At 38.2% G+C, this 19,538-nt stretch overlaps 2 protein-coding genes across 3 annotated transcripts in view; one reads left to right on the top strand and one right to left on the bottom strand.

Moving 5' to 3' along the window:
• Positions 1 to 914: 914 nt before the first annotated feature.
• On the top strand, positions 915 to 13,545 carry KLHDC2 (kelch domain containing 2). Of its 2 annotated transcripts, none has more exons than XM_012757918.2 (13): positions 915 to 1,380; positions 3,916 to 3,995; positions 5,786 to 5,903; positions 7,817 to 7,932; positions 8,494 to 8,575; positions 8,729 to 8,812; positions 9,932 to 10,012; positions 10,086 to 10,144; positions 10,522 to 10,631; positions 11,016 to 11,088; positions 12,784 to 12,871; positions 12,951 to 13,003; positions 13,234 to 13,545. In XM_012757918.2, exons 1-13 carry the CDS (start codon positions 1,228 to 1,230, stop codon positions 13,355 to 13,357), a joined length of 1,221 nt encoding a protein of 406 aa, XP_012613372.2. In that variant the 5' UTR covers positions 915 to 1,227; the 3' UTR covers positions 13,358 to 13,545. The 2 variants fall into 2 exon arrangements, with proteins under 2 accessions (XP_012613372.2, XP_012613374.2); XM_012757920.3 differs by having other exon boundaries at positions 1,241 to 1,380; positions 5,830 to 5,903.
• NEMF (nuclear export mediator factor) overlaps positions 8,729 to 19,538 on the bottom strand; it is a 68,840-nt gene continuing 58,030 nt past the window's right edge. The window contains exons 27-33 of the mRNA XM_076004045.1: positions 18,764 to 18,841; positions 18,422 to 18,619; positions 16,764 to 16,796; positions 15,237 to 15,337; positions 15,093 to 15,136; positions 14,935 to 15,014; positions 8,729 to 14,701 (exon numbers count right to left, since the gene is read on the bottom strand). Coding sequence (XP_075860160.1) covers positions 14,624 to 14,701; positions 14,935 to 15,014; positions 15,093 to 15,136; positions 15,237 to 15,337; positions 16,764 to 16,796; positions 18,422 to 18,619; positions 18,764 to 18,841 — 612 coding nt within the window. The 3' untranslated portion in view covers positions 8,729 to 14,623. The remainder of the gene's footprint in view (positions 14,702 to 14,934; positions 15,015 to 15,092; positions 15,137 to 15,236; positions 15,338 to 16,763; positions 16,797 to 18,421; positions 18,620 to 18,763; positions 18,842 to 19,538) is intronic.

Here is a 19,538-nt window from a genome sequence, read left to right as displayed (position 1 = left end):
ATGAAAATTTGGTGAAAAAAGACTTTGTTGTTCAAAGTAGTGGTCCCAGCATAAACATGAGGAAAAGAGAGAATAATGAAGCACAACCCCACCACCACCACCACCAAACACAGCAATTTGTAGAGACACCATTAGATTAAGAGTTTAAGGGATGTTCTAGTCCAATCCTATTTTACAGGCGAGGAATAAAATTTCGATTACAATAATTCGTAATTTTCCTTTGGCCTATTTGAAAGGCACCGTATAAGATAAGAGGGAGAGTGTGAGAAGGGGCTTCGCCTTCCTCTCTGAAGGGCTGGGCAGTTACTGACGGTTTCTGAAACGCCTAACACAATCGTCCAAACTGGCGGCTGCAGCAGCGACGGCGACCCGGGCTGCAGCAGCGAGCGGCCAGCGGCGGCGGCAGGAGGCGCTCGGCGGGCCGCGGCCCTCTCCCGGGGAGCGGCGGTAACCGGGCTGCACCGCGCGGGAGGCCGAGGCGCCATCCCTCGTGCCCAGGGGACAGACAGCAGGGCATTTACTCCGTCTCCGAGAAGCCGAGGCTGGAAACACACTAGCTGAGCAATTTGGGTGCCCCCCTGTCCAGGCTGTTGAACGCTTTGCGAACATGCCTCAAACAAGGAGAAAAATGTTCGGGAAGAACAAAAATCTTGCGGGAATCTGGCTAAAATTCAGCAGTCTCCAGGGAACGATTCAGGGCACCGTCCCTGCAGTTTCCTCAGGGAAAGGAGGCTGGGCGTCTCTGGAGCTGGCGGGGCGCACGAAGCGCCGGGCCCGGCCGGGGCTGAGGCGCGGGCGGCGGCGGGAGGACCGGGCGCTGGGGGCGCTGAACGGCGGCCGCGCTTCCGGAGCCCGGCGGGCGGCGTCAGCGGGGCGGGCGGCTTCCGGCCGCGGCGTAAACAAGGGCCGTGAGCTGCTGGAGGCGGGGCGCGTGGGCTGTGAGAGGGAGCCGGCCTGAGGCGGTCCCCGTCCCCGGCGAGCTCCGGGTCCTGGCCCCCCGCCGCCCCCTCGCTCCCCGCAGGCGCGTCCCGGCGGCGGAGAGCCGTCCTCGGCCGAGGCGGGCCGAGACTCGCGAGCGCAGGGGGCAGGGAGGCCTCAACGCCGTCCCCCTCGCTGCTGCCGCCTTCTCTGTGCCTCGCGCCGCCGTGCATTTCTGTCTGTCTTCTTTGTCTCTTTCTCCCGTCGCGGGTGTGGGCATTCCTCGTGAGCGAAAGTGCAGCCTCAAAGATGGCTGATGGCAACGAGGACCTGCGGGCGGACGACTTGCCGGGGCCGGCCTTCGAGAGCTATGAGTCCATGGAGCTCGCCTGCCCCGCTGAGCGCAGCGGCCACGTAGCCGTCAGCGACGGGCGCCACATGTTCGTCTGGGGCGGGTACAAGGTCAGTGGCTGGCCGGGCCGTGGCGGCGCCGCTCGGCTGTTACCCGGGCCGGGTCGCGGGCAGGCGGAGAGGTCAGAGGGGGCCTCTGAGGGCGCTCCCCTCCCTCGGACTCTGCCCGTTGGTTCGTTTGCTAGCGGCGGGAGTCTCCTCTCGAGTCCTCCCACCCGTGCCAAGGCTCCAGGGCTGTTGTCACACCAACCTTATGCTTCCAGTGCCCGCTTCCCCCACGCCCTTGTTGCCTCTGCAGCGTTATTCTGGGGAAGGCCCTGTTAGGGTTGGTGGGGCGGTGCATGACAGCGAGACCGGTTTTATTTGAAAGTGTTGGGAGTAAGAGAGATGACAGTGTGTGGTATCGCTCAGACTCTTTATCGGAACTACCCAGGAGGACTTTGCTATCTGGAGCCGGGGCCAACTGGCCCCCGAGACTGTTCCCCCCTTATGGGGCGGGCGAGGTGTTGGAGAAACCCCTGGAAGTCCGGAAGGCCTCAGGAATCACCTTATTCAACATTGCCGGCCCGTGCAGCAATCCTAGCTAGACCTGTGCAGATGTGCATCACGCTATGGTTTGAACATTTCAGGGCTATTTTCCTTCTGGTTTCAGCTGAGAAAGAGTTGGAAGTTTTTCAGAAGAAACGCCTATTTAGAAAATTAACAGAAAAGCTCCACTAGTAACCAAAAAATCCCCAGCAACAAATGTAACTACGGAGTGCAACTCTTCCCTGCCACACCACCAATGTAAACAAAGTGATTAGTTACCAGTTCACTTGCATTTCTCTTTAATCCTAGCTGGCGAGTCCACCCCAGGTGTCTCTTATTTAAAACCTTCCTCATTAGTTCTCTTACCCTTTTGTTTTTAGAGCTTCCCAATAACACTCTACATTCTAGAATTATCTTTTTTCATTTACAGGAGTGGCTGCGATCCATTCCTACCACAAAATACTTGCTTTATTCCCCTTCGGTTTTAAAAATGTTCTCCCTCTCCCCATTTGCTTGAAATTTAGTTCACTATGCAGGTGCCTTGGGTGACTTGCTTCGTGACTCTATTAACCGGTTTTAGCTTCTGGTACAGTTGACCTGATCAGAATTGACCATGTTTGAGATAGCTCTCAAAGAATGTCCTGATACCTTCTTCTGCAATGTTTTCTCCAGCCTCCAGTGAATAGGTGTTTGGAAAGTACTTGGTAGGGATATGGAACTGCAAGGAGGGAGGGGACAGGTATGTAGGGACCCATATAAAATGTGAATAATTGCCCTAGGGAAAAGCAATCCTGTTGATCAATCATACTTCAGTCTAAACTACTTTATTCATAATTCTATTTGTAAAAATCAGCAACATTTGGGGAATGGGACTTTTCTTTCGGGGTGGGGAGGTTGCCAGGGTGAAGATTTCTGATAGTGGGTTTATAAGGTCCCCGGGCTGCGGGAGGTTGGAGCAGCACCATCACTGAATTGGGTAGTTCCCAAACAGCCTATTCTCCCCATTTATATCTGGAAGCCTGAGAGTGGGCACAGAAGGCCCTGGAGATTGTTTCAGAGGCAATAACCCTTAGCTTCCTACAGAGTAGTCAGTTTCCCTCCACCGGGCTTGGCTGGTCACCTCTGTGTCAGATCACTGTCTCGCTTCCAGCTTTCCCTTCGTCAGTGGTGGAGCGGAAAGAGAAATGTTTACATGGCCAACTGTATTTTTAATGCTCTGTATTTTTAATGCTCAAGCTTATTAGACTCTTGACATCCATTTTCAGTGAACTGCAGTTGTTTACTACTGTTATGTTGAAATTGTTTAGAAAGTGGCCAGAGAGGATCAAAGTCTGGAAATGCCAGGCACTAGGCCAAGTTCAGGGAAAGGATGGAATCCTGGCTCTACATTACTTGCTAAGTAACACTGGCAAATTACTTCTCTAAAAAACTCATTTTCTTGTGCTAGCAGCTACTTTTTAGGGTGGTTGTGAGGATTAAATAAAGCAATCCATGGACAGCAGCACTTAGCTCTGGTAAGCTCAGTCTATTTGTTAGGAATTAATACCTGAGGGGAAATGGAGCAGAACAAGGAACTTAACATTTTGTATAAGGACTTAATATTTGCAGATTTGCAGTTCTGCCCTCTCTCCTGCTTCTTAGAGAAAGAGTGAAAGGAAAGCTTGGCTAGAAAGCCATACATCATAAGTTAGTATAGGTCAGGCTTTCAGTAAATAGTCTGCTGACCATGGCATATGCAATCTCTTCTGAAGTCATGCAACTAAAATTCGGTAATGATCTGTTCCTGACAAACTAGTCTTAGAGAGTTCCTGGAGACGTCTTAACTTCTTGTACTATTGTATCAAAAATTTTAATTCAGAGCTGTCTATGTTAAGCTTTACCTTGAGCAATGTGGCATAGGGGTCAGGTAGGATCATGCATTTAATATAATTGTAAGACCTATTTAACTTTTCATAACTGGCAATTTCCTAATTAATATTTAAAATAAGACAGGAAAAAATAGTGCCTCTTTTAAATATCAATTATTTTTAATATTTACAATTTTATTCTTCTTCTTAGAGTAATCAAGTCAGAGGATTATATGACTTTTATCTGCCTAGAGAAGAACTATGGATCTACAATATGGAGACTGGAAGATGGTAACTGGATATTATGAGAGGGACTAAAAAATTCAAATAAGGTTGCAAAGAAAAATGTTGTAAAACCCATTCTGATGAATAAAAATATTTTAATTAGAGATGCTAAGCTATCTATATATTATAAAAATATTCTAGGTTAGCTCAGCTGTTAAACTTAGATACTTTAGTATCTCTTTAGAAGTAGTTCTGCAATTACTACTTTTATGACCTTGGAATAAATTTCTATTCAGGGCTGTATAACTAAATTATCATAGTGATATTAAAAGAGAGGTACTTAGTTCCAGATCCTGGAAAGATAATAAAAATTGCATATATATTTTCAAGACACTATAAGTCTTGTCATATGGTATCTTGAATAAGAAAAGGATTTTAGGATGTTAGACTTGTTGGATTTTAGGTTTAGAAATTTTAGCTGCTAAAAATAAAGGTGGTATTCTATTTTAATGAACTCTATAATTAAATCCCTTTAAAATAGTATGTTCTGTTTAAAAACCAATACGAACTTAAATGTACCTTCTATATAAATTGGGGATAATTTGAAAGGATCTTTTGCTGGTCTCATAACAGTGGTAGTCAAGAATATGTGCTTGGTAGAATTAATGTGTTTCTCTAAATGCTGGTTATAGCCATGTTCGGGGATTTACAAAGTAGTTTTCCCCATGGTTTGCTCTGTGAGAACTTTGTGACTTAAATATTTTACATATTATAGACCTCAGAGCTAGAATAATAGTTTCACTTGATTTAAGAGTTAAAATGTCAGGATTATTTGTGCAAATAGCAAATCAGTGTTAATATGAGCTGTTTGTTAATCTTTTTCTACAGAATTGGAAGTTTATAATTGTATTCCCTTAAAAAAGGAATTCTATGTATATATATATATATATATATTTTTTTTTTATCCAACAAGTGAACCTGTATCTATGTATATATTTTAATTAACAAAAAAATAAGGCCAGGTGTGGTGACTCATGCCTGTAATCCTAGCACTTTCGGAGGCCAAGGCAGAAGGATCACTTCAGGCCAGGAGTTTGAGACCAGCCTGGGCAACACAGAACCCTGTCTCTATAGAAAAATTAAAAAAAAAACAACAAAAAAAAACCTTAAAATAAGCCTTCCAAAACTTCAAGCTTAACAAAGATAAAGTAATATTGTATCTGATAGTGTGAGCAGAAGACCGTAAATGTACTATTAACATTCTGAATCTTATAATTTCTTAGATTAAAATTTTTTGGCTCAGAATGAATACATACACTCAGAGGAATACCTGGCACACACCGATAGTAAGTGCTACCTGTTTGTAGTATTACACAAAGGACTGTATCAGGCCTGGCGTGGTGAATAATGCCTGTAATCCTAGCACTCTGGAAGGCTGAGGCAGGCGGATCGCTCAAGGTCAGGAGTTCGAGACCAGCCTGAGGGAGACCCCACCTCTACTAAAAATAGAAACTAACTGGCCAACTAGAAAAAATTAGCCTAGTATGGTGGCACATGCCTGTAGTCCCAGCTACTTGGGAGGCTGAGGCAGGAGGATCTCCTGAGCCCAGGAGTTTGAGGTTGCTGTAAGCGAGGCTAACACCATGGCACTCTAGCAAATGATTTAGAGCTGGAAGAGGGAAAAGTGCATTCCTTGAATTAAAATTTAGAGCTGGAAGAGACCCTAGACACTATCTAGTCAGCCCTCTCCTTTTATTTTTTCCTTTATTGTGGGGATAAGTAGAAGAAAACCTAATCGATTATCGCATTTCTTCCATTTGGTAAACTTACTTATATTCAGTTTTTACTGCCCTCAGGAAAAAAATTAACACTGAAGGTGATGTTCCTCCTTCTATGTCAGGAAGCTGTGCTGTGTGTGTAGATAGAGTGCTGTACTTGTTTGGAGGACACCATTCAAGAGGCAATACAAATAAGGTTAGTGTTTCTAGGGATTATGGTTCAAGTCAATTTTATTCTCATTCTCTTTCAAACCTCAGATTTCTAAGGTTAGCCCTATACTTATTTCTGTCTTGGTTAAGATTATAGTATGAATGTGCATTTTACTATTGTGTCTACCAGTCTGTATTTACCTAGGCCTTTTGTAAAATCAAATTGTGTTGGTAACTTGTGTAGAGTAACTTCCTAGGTTTTTGTTTGTGCTCTTTATAGCTAATTGTTGTCTTAGAACCTATAAGTGTTAGATAAATTAACACAGACAGACAAAATTTTACATATTGACATTCCAATAATATTGTGCTCTAAGACACTGCTGTTCAGACTTGGTCCATATTTGTTTCCAAATAGGAAAAGTTGTCACTTATTCTCTTTCAGGTCAGTAAGAGACAGATGCAGTTAGTCAGAAAGATACATATAATATATAGGTAGATGCTTATCAATTCATTTATTTGACAACTTAGTAAGCACCTTACATGCTAAGCACTTGGTCAGACACTGGAGACAGATGAACAAACTGTAATAGTCTCCACCTCTAGAAGCTCACGTTCTGGAAGGGACATATATAATAAGTAAACCATGCAGTAGCATCCGAGACACAGCCTGGTACATAGGACTTAACTCAGTAAATATCACTGAATTTGCAAGAGTCTTTGACATTGTGTTTGGTAGGATCATTAAGAGGCGATGCTTGAATTGAATAAAAATGGAAGGGGTAGCCAAGATGCAGAGATATAAGCAAAATATGTCTCGTTTATGGAAATGCCAAGTGATTTACAGGTTTTGTACATATGGTTAAGATGGTTTCATACTTTGCTCCTAGAAATTCTAAAGATTTGAGATGCCTTGGGGCACTTGTGGGAAGAGCATATGGTATTAGGTGGGCTGCCCTTCCCTCCATTTTAACAATCGTAGCTCCAGTTTTGTTTTTATATATTGGGCTTTTGATTAATGTTTTGCTTGAAGAAAGTTTCTTTGCTGAAAATATTTTGTGAGGCACATCTCATCTACAGGCTGTAGTTGAGCTATGTATTCTTCAAAGCCGGGGGGCGGGGGGAGGGAGTAACTTTGCAACTTGAGGAAGGTTGGGAAGGGGAAAAACTGAGGTTTTAGGGGGTAGTTACAGAAATCATAGTAGGTTAGTATGTCAAATGGGGTTGAGTGTTTTAAATTTGACAGAAAGAAAGCTTGAGTGTTGAAAAGAAGTAAAAACTATATATATATATATATATTTATCCTTTGAAGGATAAACCACCTTTTAATCTTTCAAGTATTGATCCTTAGCTCCTAGAATTAAATAGGCACTGAAGATGTATCTGTTAAATTGAATTTGAAGGTAAAATTGCAAACCTGACATTTTTTGTAAAACCATCTTGATACCCATAAATTAGATCAGTAGAGTGCCTACCTAAGGCAAAAAAAGCTTGTACGATGTAAATGAATGCACTGCGATTCCTTCATCAAAGAGGTGTGGCTGTGTTTGCCATACTTAGACTTTAGCTATTCCCAATCCCTATTTTTTGCCATATCATGAAAAATTTCAAACATATAATGTCATGACTAATATTCTAAGTATACTTTTCTGTATATTTGTATATTTTCATAATTTATTGCTCTATAGACATTCAATAAATGATCTAGATTTTTAAAACGGTAGGGCTATGTGGAAAAAAAACTAGCTGAACCAACAGTGTGCTTAGTGACTTAGGAAATTTATATTCTGTCACAAATTCCTAATCTAGACACAGATGAGTCTGTAGCCTCTCTGCAGTCACAATTTCAGTAGCATTAGATGAATTAGATGGCATTCTTATCACAAATCACAGTAAAATTAAACGCTAAAGTTGAATTTCTTTCACATTACCACATCTAACAGAAATCATTGCTTCTGACAGTTCTACATGCTGGATTCAAGGTCTACAGACAGAGTGTTACAGTGGGAAAGAATTGATTGCCAAGGAGTTCCTCCATCATCAAAGGACAAACTTGGTGTCTGGGTATATAAAAACAAGTAAGTTAGTAGAACTATAGGTTTGGGTTATTTATGTGGAAAGAGTTTAACATTCAGGTGTCTTCAGCCAATAAGCATAGAACATACCTCATAGGCCCGTATTAAATGAATTAATAAATGAAAGCATTTAACATAGCACCTAAGACATAGTTGTTAGCCATTTTTATTTGAATTAAGTATTTTCATATACTCAAGTGTACCTTCTTAATACATACATAACACATTGATTGCCACACTAGGAAAAAAAATTTTTTCTTGGGGCCATGGTGGTTTATTATGAAACCAGAATAAAAACTTCAAAAACAAAAGTATCCTTTCTAATTTAATGAAAATTTATTTTTGTTTTCTGTGCGTGAGTTATATGCAACTTGAAAAATAGTTCACACAGCTCTCAAAGTAAAGAGATTTGTGAGTTATATACACTTCACTAGGCCCTGGGCTCAAAACTAGCATGAGTTAAATATAACTCACATGGCAGTTAATGTAATAAGACAAAAAGAAAAATCCCTTGTGTCCTATCCTTTGGATGTTTGAGTTTTTAATGTCTTTTTTATCAAACAGGCTAATATTTTTTGGAGGATATGGATATTTACCTGAAGATAAAGTGTTGGGAACTTTTGAATTTGATGAAACATCTTTTTGGGTAAGTGAAGTTTTCATATTTGCATATGGCCTATGTTGAAATACACTTTATGTTTGCAAGTAGTTTTCTTCATTTTTCCTTGTTAATAAATCAGGGGCTATGTAATTTTACAAACATTACTTATAAAATAATTTAGATTCTTATTTTCTGTAGAATTCAAGTCATCCAAGAGGATGGAATGACCATGTACATATTTTAGACACTGAAACATTCATCTGGAGCCAGCCTATAACTACTGTGAGTTACTGAAGAACAATGAATTATTAAAGCAAGGCCACTTAGAGGAGGAGGGGGATATACCAGAGTTAGGAGGTGTTATAAATTTTACAGCTTATTCTTGTTTTCTGGAAAGAGAAGATCCATAGGTTTCACTGTTCCCAAAGAATCTGGAAATCAGAAAAGTTTAAGGAATATATGAAGGGACTAACCCAGCATCTATTATGCTAAATGGTAGCTGCTATTGCTCAAATGGGTTGAGTATCCCTTATCCGAAATGCTTGGGATTAGGAGTGTTTCAGATTTTGGAATATCTGCGTTATGTATTTACCAGCTAACCATCCTTAATCCAAAGATCTGAAATCCAAAATGCTCCAACAAACATTTCCTTTGAGTGTCATGCTGTTGCTCAAAAGTTTCAGACTGAAGAGTGGGGATACTCAACCTGTAATTAACCTAGCACTACGTTGGAATATATATTACTTAAATATTAGATTTTTTCCCCAGATATTATAAAATGTGGTCTTTATTTTAAAAGATTAAAAAATAGGCCGGGTGCGGTGGCTCACGCCTGTAATCCTAGCACTCTGGGAGGCTGAGGCGGGCGGATTGCTCAAGGTCAGTAGTTCGAAACCAGCCTGAGCAAGAGCAAGACCCTGTCTCTACCATAAATAGAAAGAAATTAATTGGCCAACTAATATATATAGAAAAAAAAAATTAGCCGGGCATGGTGGCGCATGCCTGTAGTCCCAGCTACTCGGGAGGCTGAGGCAGCAGGATTGCTTGAGCCTAGGAGTTTGAGGTTGCTGTGAGCTAGGCTGACGCCATGGCACTCACTGTAGCCTGGGAAACAAAGTGAGACTCTGTCTCAAAAAAAAAATTAAAAAAAACTAAAAAAAAAAAAAACAACCTTTCTGTTATATTAACCAGCCTATTTAGTAACACATCTCAAAAATATACAATTAAATCCCCAGCTTGGTAGTCAGCTTTCAGTACTGCTGTCTCAACATCTGCACTTCAGCTTTTAAAAGCTCAAGTATCTTGCATATTCTTATCCCATATCCAGAGAAGACTGATATTTTCCCTCCATTTATAAAAAGCTGACTCCTTTACTAAGTTGCTTGTGTAACTTTTTATTAGGGTAAAGCACCTTCACCTCGCGCTGCCCATGCCTGTGCAACTGTTGGAAACAAAGGCTTTGTGTTTGGAGGCAGATACCGAGTGAGTACATAAACAGTTTCAATGATTGCTTTTGAATTCTTCAAAATAATGATTCAATCATCCTTTTTTTTAGGATGCTAGAATGAATGATCTTCACTATCTTAATCTGGATACATGGGAGTGGAATGAAATGTAGGTATCACTTTAGGTTATTTACAAAAGTTTTCCCAATTTTTACCTTTTCCCCTATTATCAGTATATAATATACTTGGCTTAACTTTTCTGTAATTATGAATATAAGTAAGCATGATTACTAGGTCCTTAAGGAATTCTGTTTTCAGTTCCCTTAACTGTGTCCCTGGCACATGGCATATGCTCACTGTTTGTTGCAAAAAGGTCTAAAGTTGTGCTTTCAAAGAAAATAGTTCAGTGTAAAGCACACAATTAAAGTTTTTAGTCTTTTTTCATAATAATTCCATATAAATTTTAAAAGAAAACTTCAGTTTTTCTGTATTACATGCAGTAGCTGATTTTAATCATAGATATTGTAACTTAGCTATTATTTTCAGAATTCCACAAGGCATATGCCCAGTTGGCCGATCTTGGCACTCACTAACACCAGTTTCTTCAGATCATCTTTTTCTCTTTGGAGGATTTACCACTGATAAACAGCCTCTAAGTAAGTCCCTTAAAAATATGATAATGAAATCATCATATATCATCTATATAGAATAAATAGCTGAAAATCAGTCTATTAAAGATATATGAGAGGGCTTATGGGGTTGGTTGGAAGGTTTGATATTAATCTTGATCATATAACATACCTATAATTATACATACATGACATACTTCTATTATGTTCACTAAAGAAATGGCCTGCAGTACTTTAAAGGGCTTATTTAGTTAATTGCAGAGGAAAAAAAAAAAGGAAATATACTTTCTATATGTACTCATGATCTAATGTATTATTTTAGTTGTTAAAGCTGTGCCCTTTAAGTGTCAATGTCATATTAACAGAATAACATAATATACTTCATAGCTCTTTTTTCTTTGTTTCAATCAGGTGACGCCTGGACTTACTGCATCAGTAAAAATGAATGGATACAGTTTAATCATCCCTATTCTGAAAAACCAAGGTATGAACTATTTAAAACTAAGACTAGTAAGAACTGAAGTTCTGGCTGCATTATATCCACCATTCTTATTTATAAAAATCCTAGCATTTGGCCGTGCGCGGTGGCTCACGTCTATAATCCTAGCACTCTGGGAGGCCAAGGCGGGTGGATTGCTCAAAGTCAGGAGTTTGAAACCAGCTCTGAGTAAGAGTGAGACCCCGTCTCTACTATAAACAGAAAGAAATTAATTGGTCAACTAATATATATAGAAAAAATTAGCCAGGCATGGTGGCTCATGCTTGTAGTCCCAGCTACTTGGGAGGCTGAGGCAGTAGGATTGCTTGAGCTCAGGAGTTTGAGGTTGTGAGCTAGGCTGACACCATGGCACTCACTCTAGCTTGGGCAACAAAGTGAGACTCTGTCTCAAAAAAAAAAAAAAACAAGAAATCCTAGCATTTGCTAAGGTTTGACATCATACTTCTCAAGGAAAAGAAAACCATTGTTACCCTATTATCAAATACTTTCTTTTTCCATCTATGTATGAAGAATAGGGCTGGACTTTTGTTTTTGCTTCTTCCTTCCATTATCATAAAATTATTGATTTAGTTAAAATTTATAATCAAGCTTTTTACCTGAGTAAGATGAACTGTATCTATGTTTGTCATTAAAAAGGGTGGGATGGCCAGGCGCGGTGGCTCACGCCTGTAATCCCAACACTCTGGGAGGCCGAGGCGGGCGGATTGCTTGAGGTCAGTTCAAAACCAGCCTGAGCAAGAGCGAGACCCCGTCTCTACTATAAATAGAAAGAAGGCCAACTAATATATATAGAAATTAATTGGCCAACTAATATATATAGAAAAAATTAGTCGGGCATGGTGGCACATGCCTGTAGTCCCAGCTACTTGGGAGGCTGAGGCAGGAGGATTGCTTGAGCCCAGGAGTTTGAGGTTGCTGTGAGCTAGGCTGACGCCATGGCACTCACTCTAGCCTGGGCAACAAAGCGAGACTCTGTCTCAAAAAAATAAATAAAAAGGGTGGGGTTGGGGGAAAAGACTGGAAAGGCATTTTAAAATCTAAAACAATATATATACATGAAAAAAAGATCAAGAACTGTTGATCAGATTTGTCTAACAAAAGTTAAGGAGTAGAATCATTCAAAAGAACTTAAACATTGAGTTATTTCTCTTATTAATCTTAAAAAGAATTGCTAAAGGAAATAATAGTCAAAATTGGTGTTCAAAGCACATAGGCCAGCCTCTATTTTTTTCCCCAAGCCTCTAACCCAAGTAGTCATGCCACCTAAGATTTCATTTGCACAAATATCTTTCCATAGAATTACCAGGCTTTCAGCATCGGCATCCCTCACATATTCTGTATAAGGCCAATGTGTCTATGGAAGAAGGAGAGGGCATATATTATTCAGCTCCCATAAGATTTTTATTGCTAACAAAGACCTAGAGAACAGATCATTCAGTTCAATCCCCTCATTGCATAAATGAGGACCAGACCAGAGAGAAAAAATATCTAGATAAAATAGATTTAAAAAAAAAAAAAAAAAACTTTTGCTACTTTTTCTTAAGATTTTACTTACCACCATGATGTTTTGGTCTGAATGACCTTAAGATCTCTGGTCTTTAATTAGCTCTATTCTGTAGTGTACATGATCAGTGTGGTTGTTTGGGTGACTTCAAACTCAAGTTTTTGTTTTTAATGCAGGTTATGGCATACAGCTTGTGCCAGTGATGAAGGAGAAGTAATTGTTTTTGGTGGGTGTGCCAACAATCTGCTTGTCCATCACAGAGCTGTAAGTATACCACTTCATATTATTACACAAACTGGTGTGTGAAGCACTTTTTAATGTACTCTTCATATCTATTTTTCAGGCACACAGTAATGAAATACTTATATTTTCAGTTCAACCAAAATCTCTTGTACGGTGAGTAACTATTTACTTGGCACTTAGATTATTTTGCATTGTGTTTCTTGACACTTAAGGTCAATGATGAGTCTTCATTGATATAACTAACCAGTTCCTGTGAAACTCTTCAAAGAAAGTTTTTTTGTTTACGTTTTTTTTGTTTATTTATTTATTTATTTTTGTAGTTCAAGTAAATACTTCTAAATAGTAAAGTGAAATTATTTTTCTCTTTCCTTGTCTACTTTCAGGCTAAGCTTAGAAGCAGTCATTTGCTTTAAAGAAATGTTAGCCAACGCATGGAACTGCCTTCCAAAACACTTACTTCACAGTGTCAATCAGAGGTTTGGTAGTAACAACACTTCTGGATCTTAAGGCTTCATAGATAATACCTCTGATAACCTTGCATGGACAGCAGACCTGTAAACGTTAGAGTGGCATCATTTGTATAATTATATGCATTGTTGTAGTTGGCAGCTTTTTGGTTTTAATGTGCATGTGAATGGCCTAGAGAACCTATTTTTGTGTCTAAAGTTTACAATAAATGTATTTAACACCAGTAACAGTCCGCTATTAAAAGAAAATTAATGCTTGGGCTTTTTACCCCCAAAGAATGGTTATTACATTTCCTTTTTGGTAACTTCAGAATATACAAACATTATATGAAACAGTCTTACCATTATGAAATGGTAAAGTTATTTTTTAAAAACATTAAAATTTTAGATTTTTTTAATGGTAAGAGTAGTCAGTCTATTATATAGCCTAGCATCATAAATACAACATTAATAAAGAGGTTTTTTTTACATTAATTTCAAATGGAAAAATATCCAATAGGACTAAGCTGATCAAAGAAATCATAGAGTGACCTATAGCTATTTGTAAATGCTTCCTTCAGTGTAGAAGCTGGGGCACATGGTCATGTTGACTATAGGTGATATTGAAGTGCACTTTTGATGTTATACGTTAAGATACTCTATCATGCTAGGATAATTACTAGAGGTAGAAATTAAAATGGTACAGAAATGAATGCGATTACAAGAAAATTAATATGAAGACTGAAGGTATATAAATGCATAGAAATAACACCAATTTCTTCTAGGAATTATTTCTTAAGCTGAATCATGAGAATTGTTTGTATTTTACATTTGGTCTAATACTTTTTTTGACAAGTATAGGTGAAGGCAGAAGAAAATCCACTCTACTCCAATACTTAGGGTTTTCAAGACACAATCCTTAAATGTTTAACCGCCCCAGCCCCAACAAGAAAAAAACCCTTGTAAATTGGCCTGTAATAGACATATATTAGATGTTATATACAGTAGATTTTAAGCAATAGAGCTACTTCACTGTTCAATTTCTTTACATTGTAAAATGAGTACTAAGAATTAACCTCCCAAATTTCAAGAAAATGTAGAATAACTACAGATGTTTTAGCATTTAACTATCCACAAATATCATAGACAGTGTTTCTTCTATATAAAACTGGAAAAAACAAGAATTAAGTCCTTTTGGCGAATATAGCAAGGCAATGTTTAGTTCATTTTTAAATGCAGAAGTCCTGTTACATGGCGTTTTCATCTTTGAACTTCCAAAAGTATATTAAAATTGGCTCTTCTTAAATATTTTAGGATTTCATTTCAGCTATTTCCTTTTTACATTCAGAAGATTGGGTGCAGATACTTTCACTTTGCCAGGAATGTTTCTCGATAAGTCTGTGTCCTAAAAAAAGAAAATTGCTGAATATCTTCACATTCTAAATGGTCAATCATGTTTCTTTTATGACAATTATGTATCCTCTGCTGTCAAAAGAAAGGAATTTCCAAAATTTTTAGCTGAAATAATTTCACTGCTTTTAGTAAGACAGCATTTTTTACCAAAATAGAAAATAACTGTTAACATTTTTAATTGTACAACTAATCTCCATACTTTCCTTTTCTGAAGGAAAACTTTACCTTTACACTGCGGAATAAGTCTTTTTCTCTTGCTGTTGCTTCTTTGGAATGCATGAAACTATTCAAGGCTGTTTTTGCAGCTGTAAATAGAAAACAAAGAATCTACTTCTGTTCAATCAGTGAACTGTTTAAAATATTTTGAAAAAAAATTTAAATACCTTTTCCCTTTTTCTGAACTCCAGGAGTAAGCTTCACTTTGTATCTTTAAAAAGAAGAATTGCATGTGTAACTAAATAGAAATTAGAAAACAACTCATAAAAGTCATTGTGTCAACTGTTTTAAGTAAACTACTGTCGACTTACTTATAGTTTGTCATGGTGGTGTAAGGAGCACATATTGGAATAGCAAACAGTAGTATATCTTCAGCATGTGGTTGCCCTGTCAAAGAATCAAATAGATTTTCCTAAAAAGAGAAGATAAAAACAATTATATAATTTATATGAGTCTTAAAGGAATGTGCTAAAACACTGTTGAATTAATATCTCAATATATTTTATCCTTTTCTGATAGGCATATAATTTAAATAGGAATAGCAGCAGTGCTTAAACTCTGCTTTAAAGTTCCAAAGAGTTAAAGACTAATGCTTAAATATATTATTCTTTACTGCTTAATTTTTGCCTAGTGTAATAAGTAATGAAAACAATGGTTTTCAAAATGCAACCTATAGATACAGTTAAGAGAAAGGGGGGGCCGGGCACAGTGTAATCCACACCTGTAACCCTAGCTCTCTGGGAGGCCAAGGTGGGAGGATTGCTCAAGGTCAGGAGTTCGAAACCAGCCTGAGCAAGAGCAAGACCTCGTCTCTACTAAAAATAGAAAGAAATTAATTGGCCAACTAAAAACATATAGAAAAAATTAGCCAGGCATGGTGGCACGTGCCTGTAGTCCCAACTGTTCAGAAGGATTGCTTGAGCGCAGGAGTTTGAGGTTGCTGTGAGCTAGGCTGACGCCACAGCACTCTAACCCAGGCAACAGAATGAGACTGTCTCAAACAAAAAAAAGAGAGAAAGAGGGAAAAATTTGCTGGATATTACTTAAGTTGCAGAAAACTACTATGCATTAAAATGATTTACAGTAATGATCACAAATGTATTTAAGGCCCACTGCATGAAAATGTGACTGATACTTTGGGGCTAGTCCAGTGGTTGTCTACCATAGTCCTTGAGGAGACATTGTCTAGAAATACTTCTGGTTGTCACAGTGAGGGGTAGGATCGGTGGAAGGGGTAGTAGGTGCTATTGGCATCTAGTAGGTAAAAGCCAGGGATGTTGCTAACCATTTTATAATGCATGGGACAGCCTTCCCCAACAAAAAAATTAACCATCTCATGTTTATAGAGCCAAAGTTGAGAATCCCCGAGCTAGAATAGCCTTTTGTTTTTTCTTCTTGAAGGAGAAATCCCAGGCCTCTTATGAGTTCTCATTTGGCAGGCTGCTGACAAGATTGCCCCATTTGTTTAACAATATGAGTAAATTTAGGATTTAGGACAAAATGCTTGGTGCTGAACTGTAATTGATAATTGAATATTTGCTATGTGCCATGAACTTTTCTAAATGCCCTTAACATACATTATCTTCTCGAAACAACTCCCTCTTGGTAGGGACAGTTATTATCCCTATTTTTTACATGAAGTAATAACTGAGGCACAAAGAATAATGTTTCCAAGTTCACACAGTTACATATAGCAGAGTTGGGATTAAAACCCAGAACGTTTGACTCTGGAGTCTGCAGTCTTAACATTTTACATTTTAATTAATTGTGTATCAAATATTCTTGGAACTGGATTGCAATGAGAGTGTTGTAGTAGGAACCCCAACACAAAATCATACCTCATTTCCCTGTTGATCCAGATCTTGTTCTTCCTGTTCCAACATATAAAAATAAAAGTCAGCTCTAACTTAAAATGAAATTCCATACCATTAAACCATGAAGAGAAAGCAGTGATGTAACAATACTGTCATATCTAACCCACAGGATAGGGGCCTCACGATGTATTCTTCAGTGCTCCAAGACTCTGACGTGAATGTGTGTGTACACGTGTGTATTTAATACTTAACAGGCAATGCTATTCAAAGAGAAAAAGGATGGTTCTCTGAAGTGGGGGAAAAACCCCAAACTTTCACATAAAGTATATGCTAAAACAGTGAAAGTTATAGGGTCAATCTGAAATGTCAACTAAGGTTGACATGTTTGCCAGGAAAAAAGATGATGGAGAATTCTGGTAAACAGAACTTTTTAAATCTCTGTTCAGCAGTTTTAGGATAAATTTTTCACATACTAAGATATTCTTAATTGCGGTTGCCCTCCATCTGAGTTCCTCTATTCACCCCACCCCCCAAAAAAATTGTGGTTGCTTATCTACATAAGAAAAAATCTGGAGATAACTTACTGTCTTAGTCTGTCCAGGTTGAATACCTTAAACTGAATAATTTACAAACAGAAATTTACTTCTCACAGTTCTGGAGGCTGGAAAGTCCAAGGTGAAAAGATTCAGTGTCTGGTGAGCCTCAAAGATGGCACCTTGTTGCCGTGTCCTCACATGGCGAAAGGGCACTCCCTTCAACCTCTTTTGTAAGGGCCCTCATGACTCGATCATTTTCTAAAGGCTCCCCCCTCTTAATACTATCACATTGCGTATGTAGGTTCCAGGATATGAATTTTGGGGGGTATCAATAGAATGTTCATAATTACCACCTTAGTCTAATGAATATTTACAAGTATAGAGTTTACAGAATAAATTACAGACTATAGGAATAATGTAAATACTTGAGAGCTAAAATGAATTTAAGTATTACTAAACAACACTGTTCAGGAAAAAAAAGAAAATGGCAATATACAATCTCTAAGCATTATTTGTAATAAACTGTAATTATAACTCAAGCTTTAAAGACAATGCTGGTGACGAAAATAAAAATTTTTGATTCAGCCTGATTTGATTTTAATCAAAGCTATTAAAATAACTCAGAATTTCAAGAAGATATAAATATTCATGTAAGAAGGCCTAAGACTAGGCTTATACTCGGCTCATAAAACAATTCGGCAATCACAGCTGGAAAAATACAAACTTCTTACTGGTTTTACAATGAGAGTACTTAGCACTTTAACTGTATACCCATTTTCAACATTAAGAATATAACAGATTCCTACAGAAAAGCTTAGAGAAGTGAAAACTTATTTTCCACTCATCTTCAGGACAATCTCAATTCTATTCTCTTATTTTCACTAAGTCAGTTCCCATCAGAATCAAAGCCTCTTCATAAAATTATTTTTTAAAGGCTGTGATAAATTTTTTATCAGCAGTCAACATTATTATTATTTTTGGATAATGCAATTTTAGTCTTTCAGGTTGTATTTCTGAGAGAATGTTCCATTAAGAGTAGGATTACTACTAGTGCTGGTTTTAGCACTTTAAGTCCCAAGTCCTGAGAACCCTGGGATGATTAGTCACCCTAAAAGAAGCAAAACCCCACATGTGTAGTAGCCTTACCTTGTCATCATGTGGATCATCTACAGCTAAATCTTGTAATTCATGGGTTATAAGCTCAAGAGATGGAGTTTCTTTCTTAATGCTATCAGAAACCCTCTGCCCACCTCTGGGTTTCTGGGGCTGTTTCTTCACAGGTTCATCCTTTGTTTTTCCTTTCTTCCCCTTCTTTCCTTTTTCTTCTTTGTTTGAACCTGCAGACTTTAATTAATTGAAAGATCAATTAATGTTAGTATTTTCAATGTTGTCAATATTTTAACAAAAAAGTATTGAATGCCTATCATGTTAGGCAGTGGGCTGGATGCCCATTTAAAAACAAAATAAATATTTTTACATGTTACGTACCCCCAGTAATTTCATGATAAGTTCACGCTCTTCTTCATCCTGGTCTTTGTATTTTTCCTTCATTTTTTTGATTTTACTCTAAATCAGAAGATTTTGGTTAGAAAAATTCAGCAGTAAAAATTAACAAATACTTGAAAAGGTGCTTCTTTAATCCTCTGTCAAAAATGCTTATTGAACAGGTTTCATTATAATAAATCTGGAGGCTACAGAGATAGCTAAACCATAGTCCTCATCCTCAAGGAATTTACCATCTGGTAGACAGAAGATACATAAAGAAGTAAACATAAACTAATGTAACATTTTAAATACTATAAGTGCAAATTTTTTCTCAGAAAATTTCAAGAAACTTTCAATTTGAGCAAGAAATGTGGCGAAGAAATAAAAGTAAAACTTGAAAGCAAGAATAAAGAAGACAGGAGAGAGTAGTATTAGCAAGTCATCACATTTGGTTGAAGTCAGGGTACACACTGGAAGAACAGGAAATGGAAGTGGCAAAGCTAGGCTGGGCACTTACTGTAGAGGCTCTTATGACTGAATTCTATCAACAAAACCAGTGATTCCTTTACCCTGGATTACACATCCAAATCACCCTAAGGGTTTTGAACTATAGACATCTAGGCTCCACCTCTATAGATTTTTGTCTCTATTTAGTTGGATTAGCTGGGGCTCAACAAATTTCCAAAATTTTAAAGCTTTCTTTAAACAGGACACAAACAACCACAAAAGAAAGGACTGATAAATCAGACTTCATTAAAATTAACAAATGCTACTCATC

Source organism: Microcebus murinus, chromosome 6, assembly GCF_040939455.1.
Source record: "Microcebus murinus isolate Inina chromosome 6, M.murinus_Inina_mat1.0, whole genome shotgun sequence".
Classification (NCBI taxonomy): Eukaryota; Metazoa; Chordata; class Mammalia; order Primates; family Cheirogaleidae; genus Microcebus; species Microcebus murinus.
The sequence above is the reverse complement of the archived record's forward strand: the minus strand, read 5'-3'. Positions and strand labels throughout refer to the sequence as shown.

Excerpts from the sequence above, each read along its gene's own strand:
- KLHDC2 (XM_012757918.2), top strand. The coding sequence starts at position 1,228 with ATGGCTGATGGCAACGAGGACCTGCGGGCGGACGACTTGCCGGGGCCG. Across the intron at positions 8,813-9,931 it reads GGAGCCAGCCTATAACTACT|GGTAAAGCACCTTCACCTCG; the intron begins GTGAGTTACTGA and ends ACTTTTTATTAG. Across the intron at positions 11,089-12,783 it reads CCCTATTCTGAAAAACCAAG|GTTATGGCATACAGCTTGTG; the intron begins GTATGAACTATT and ends TTTTTAATGCAG.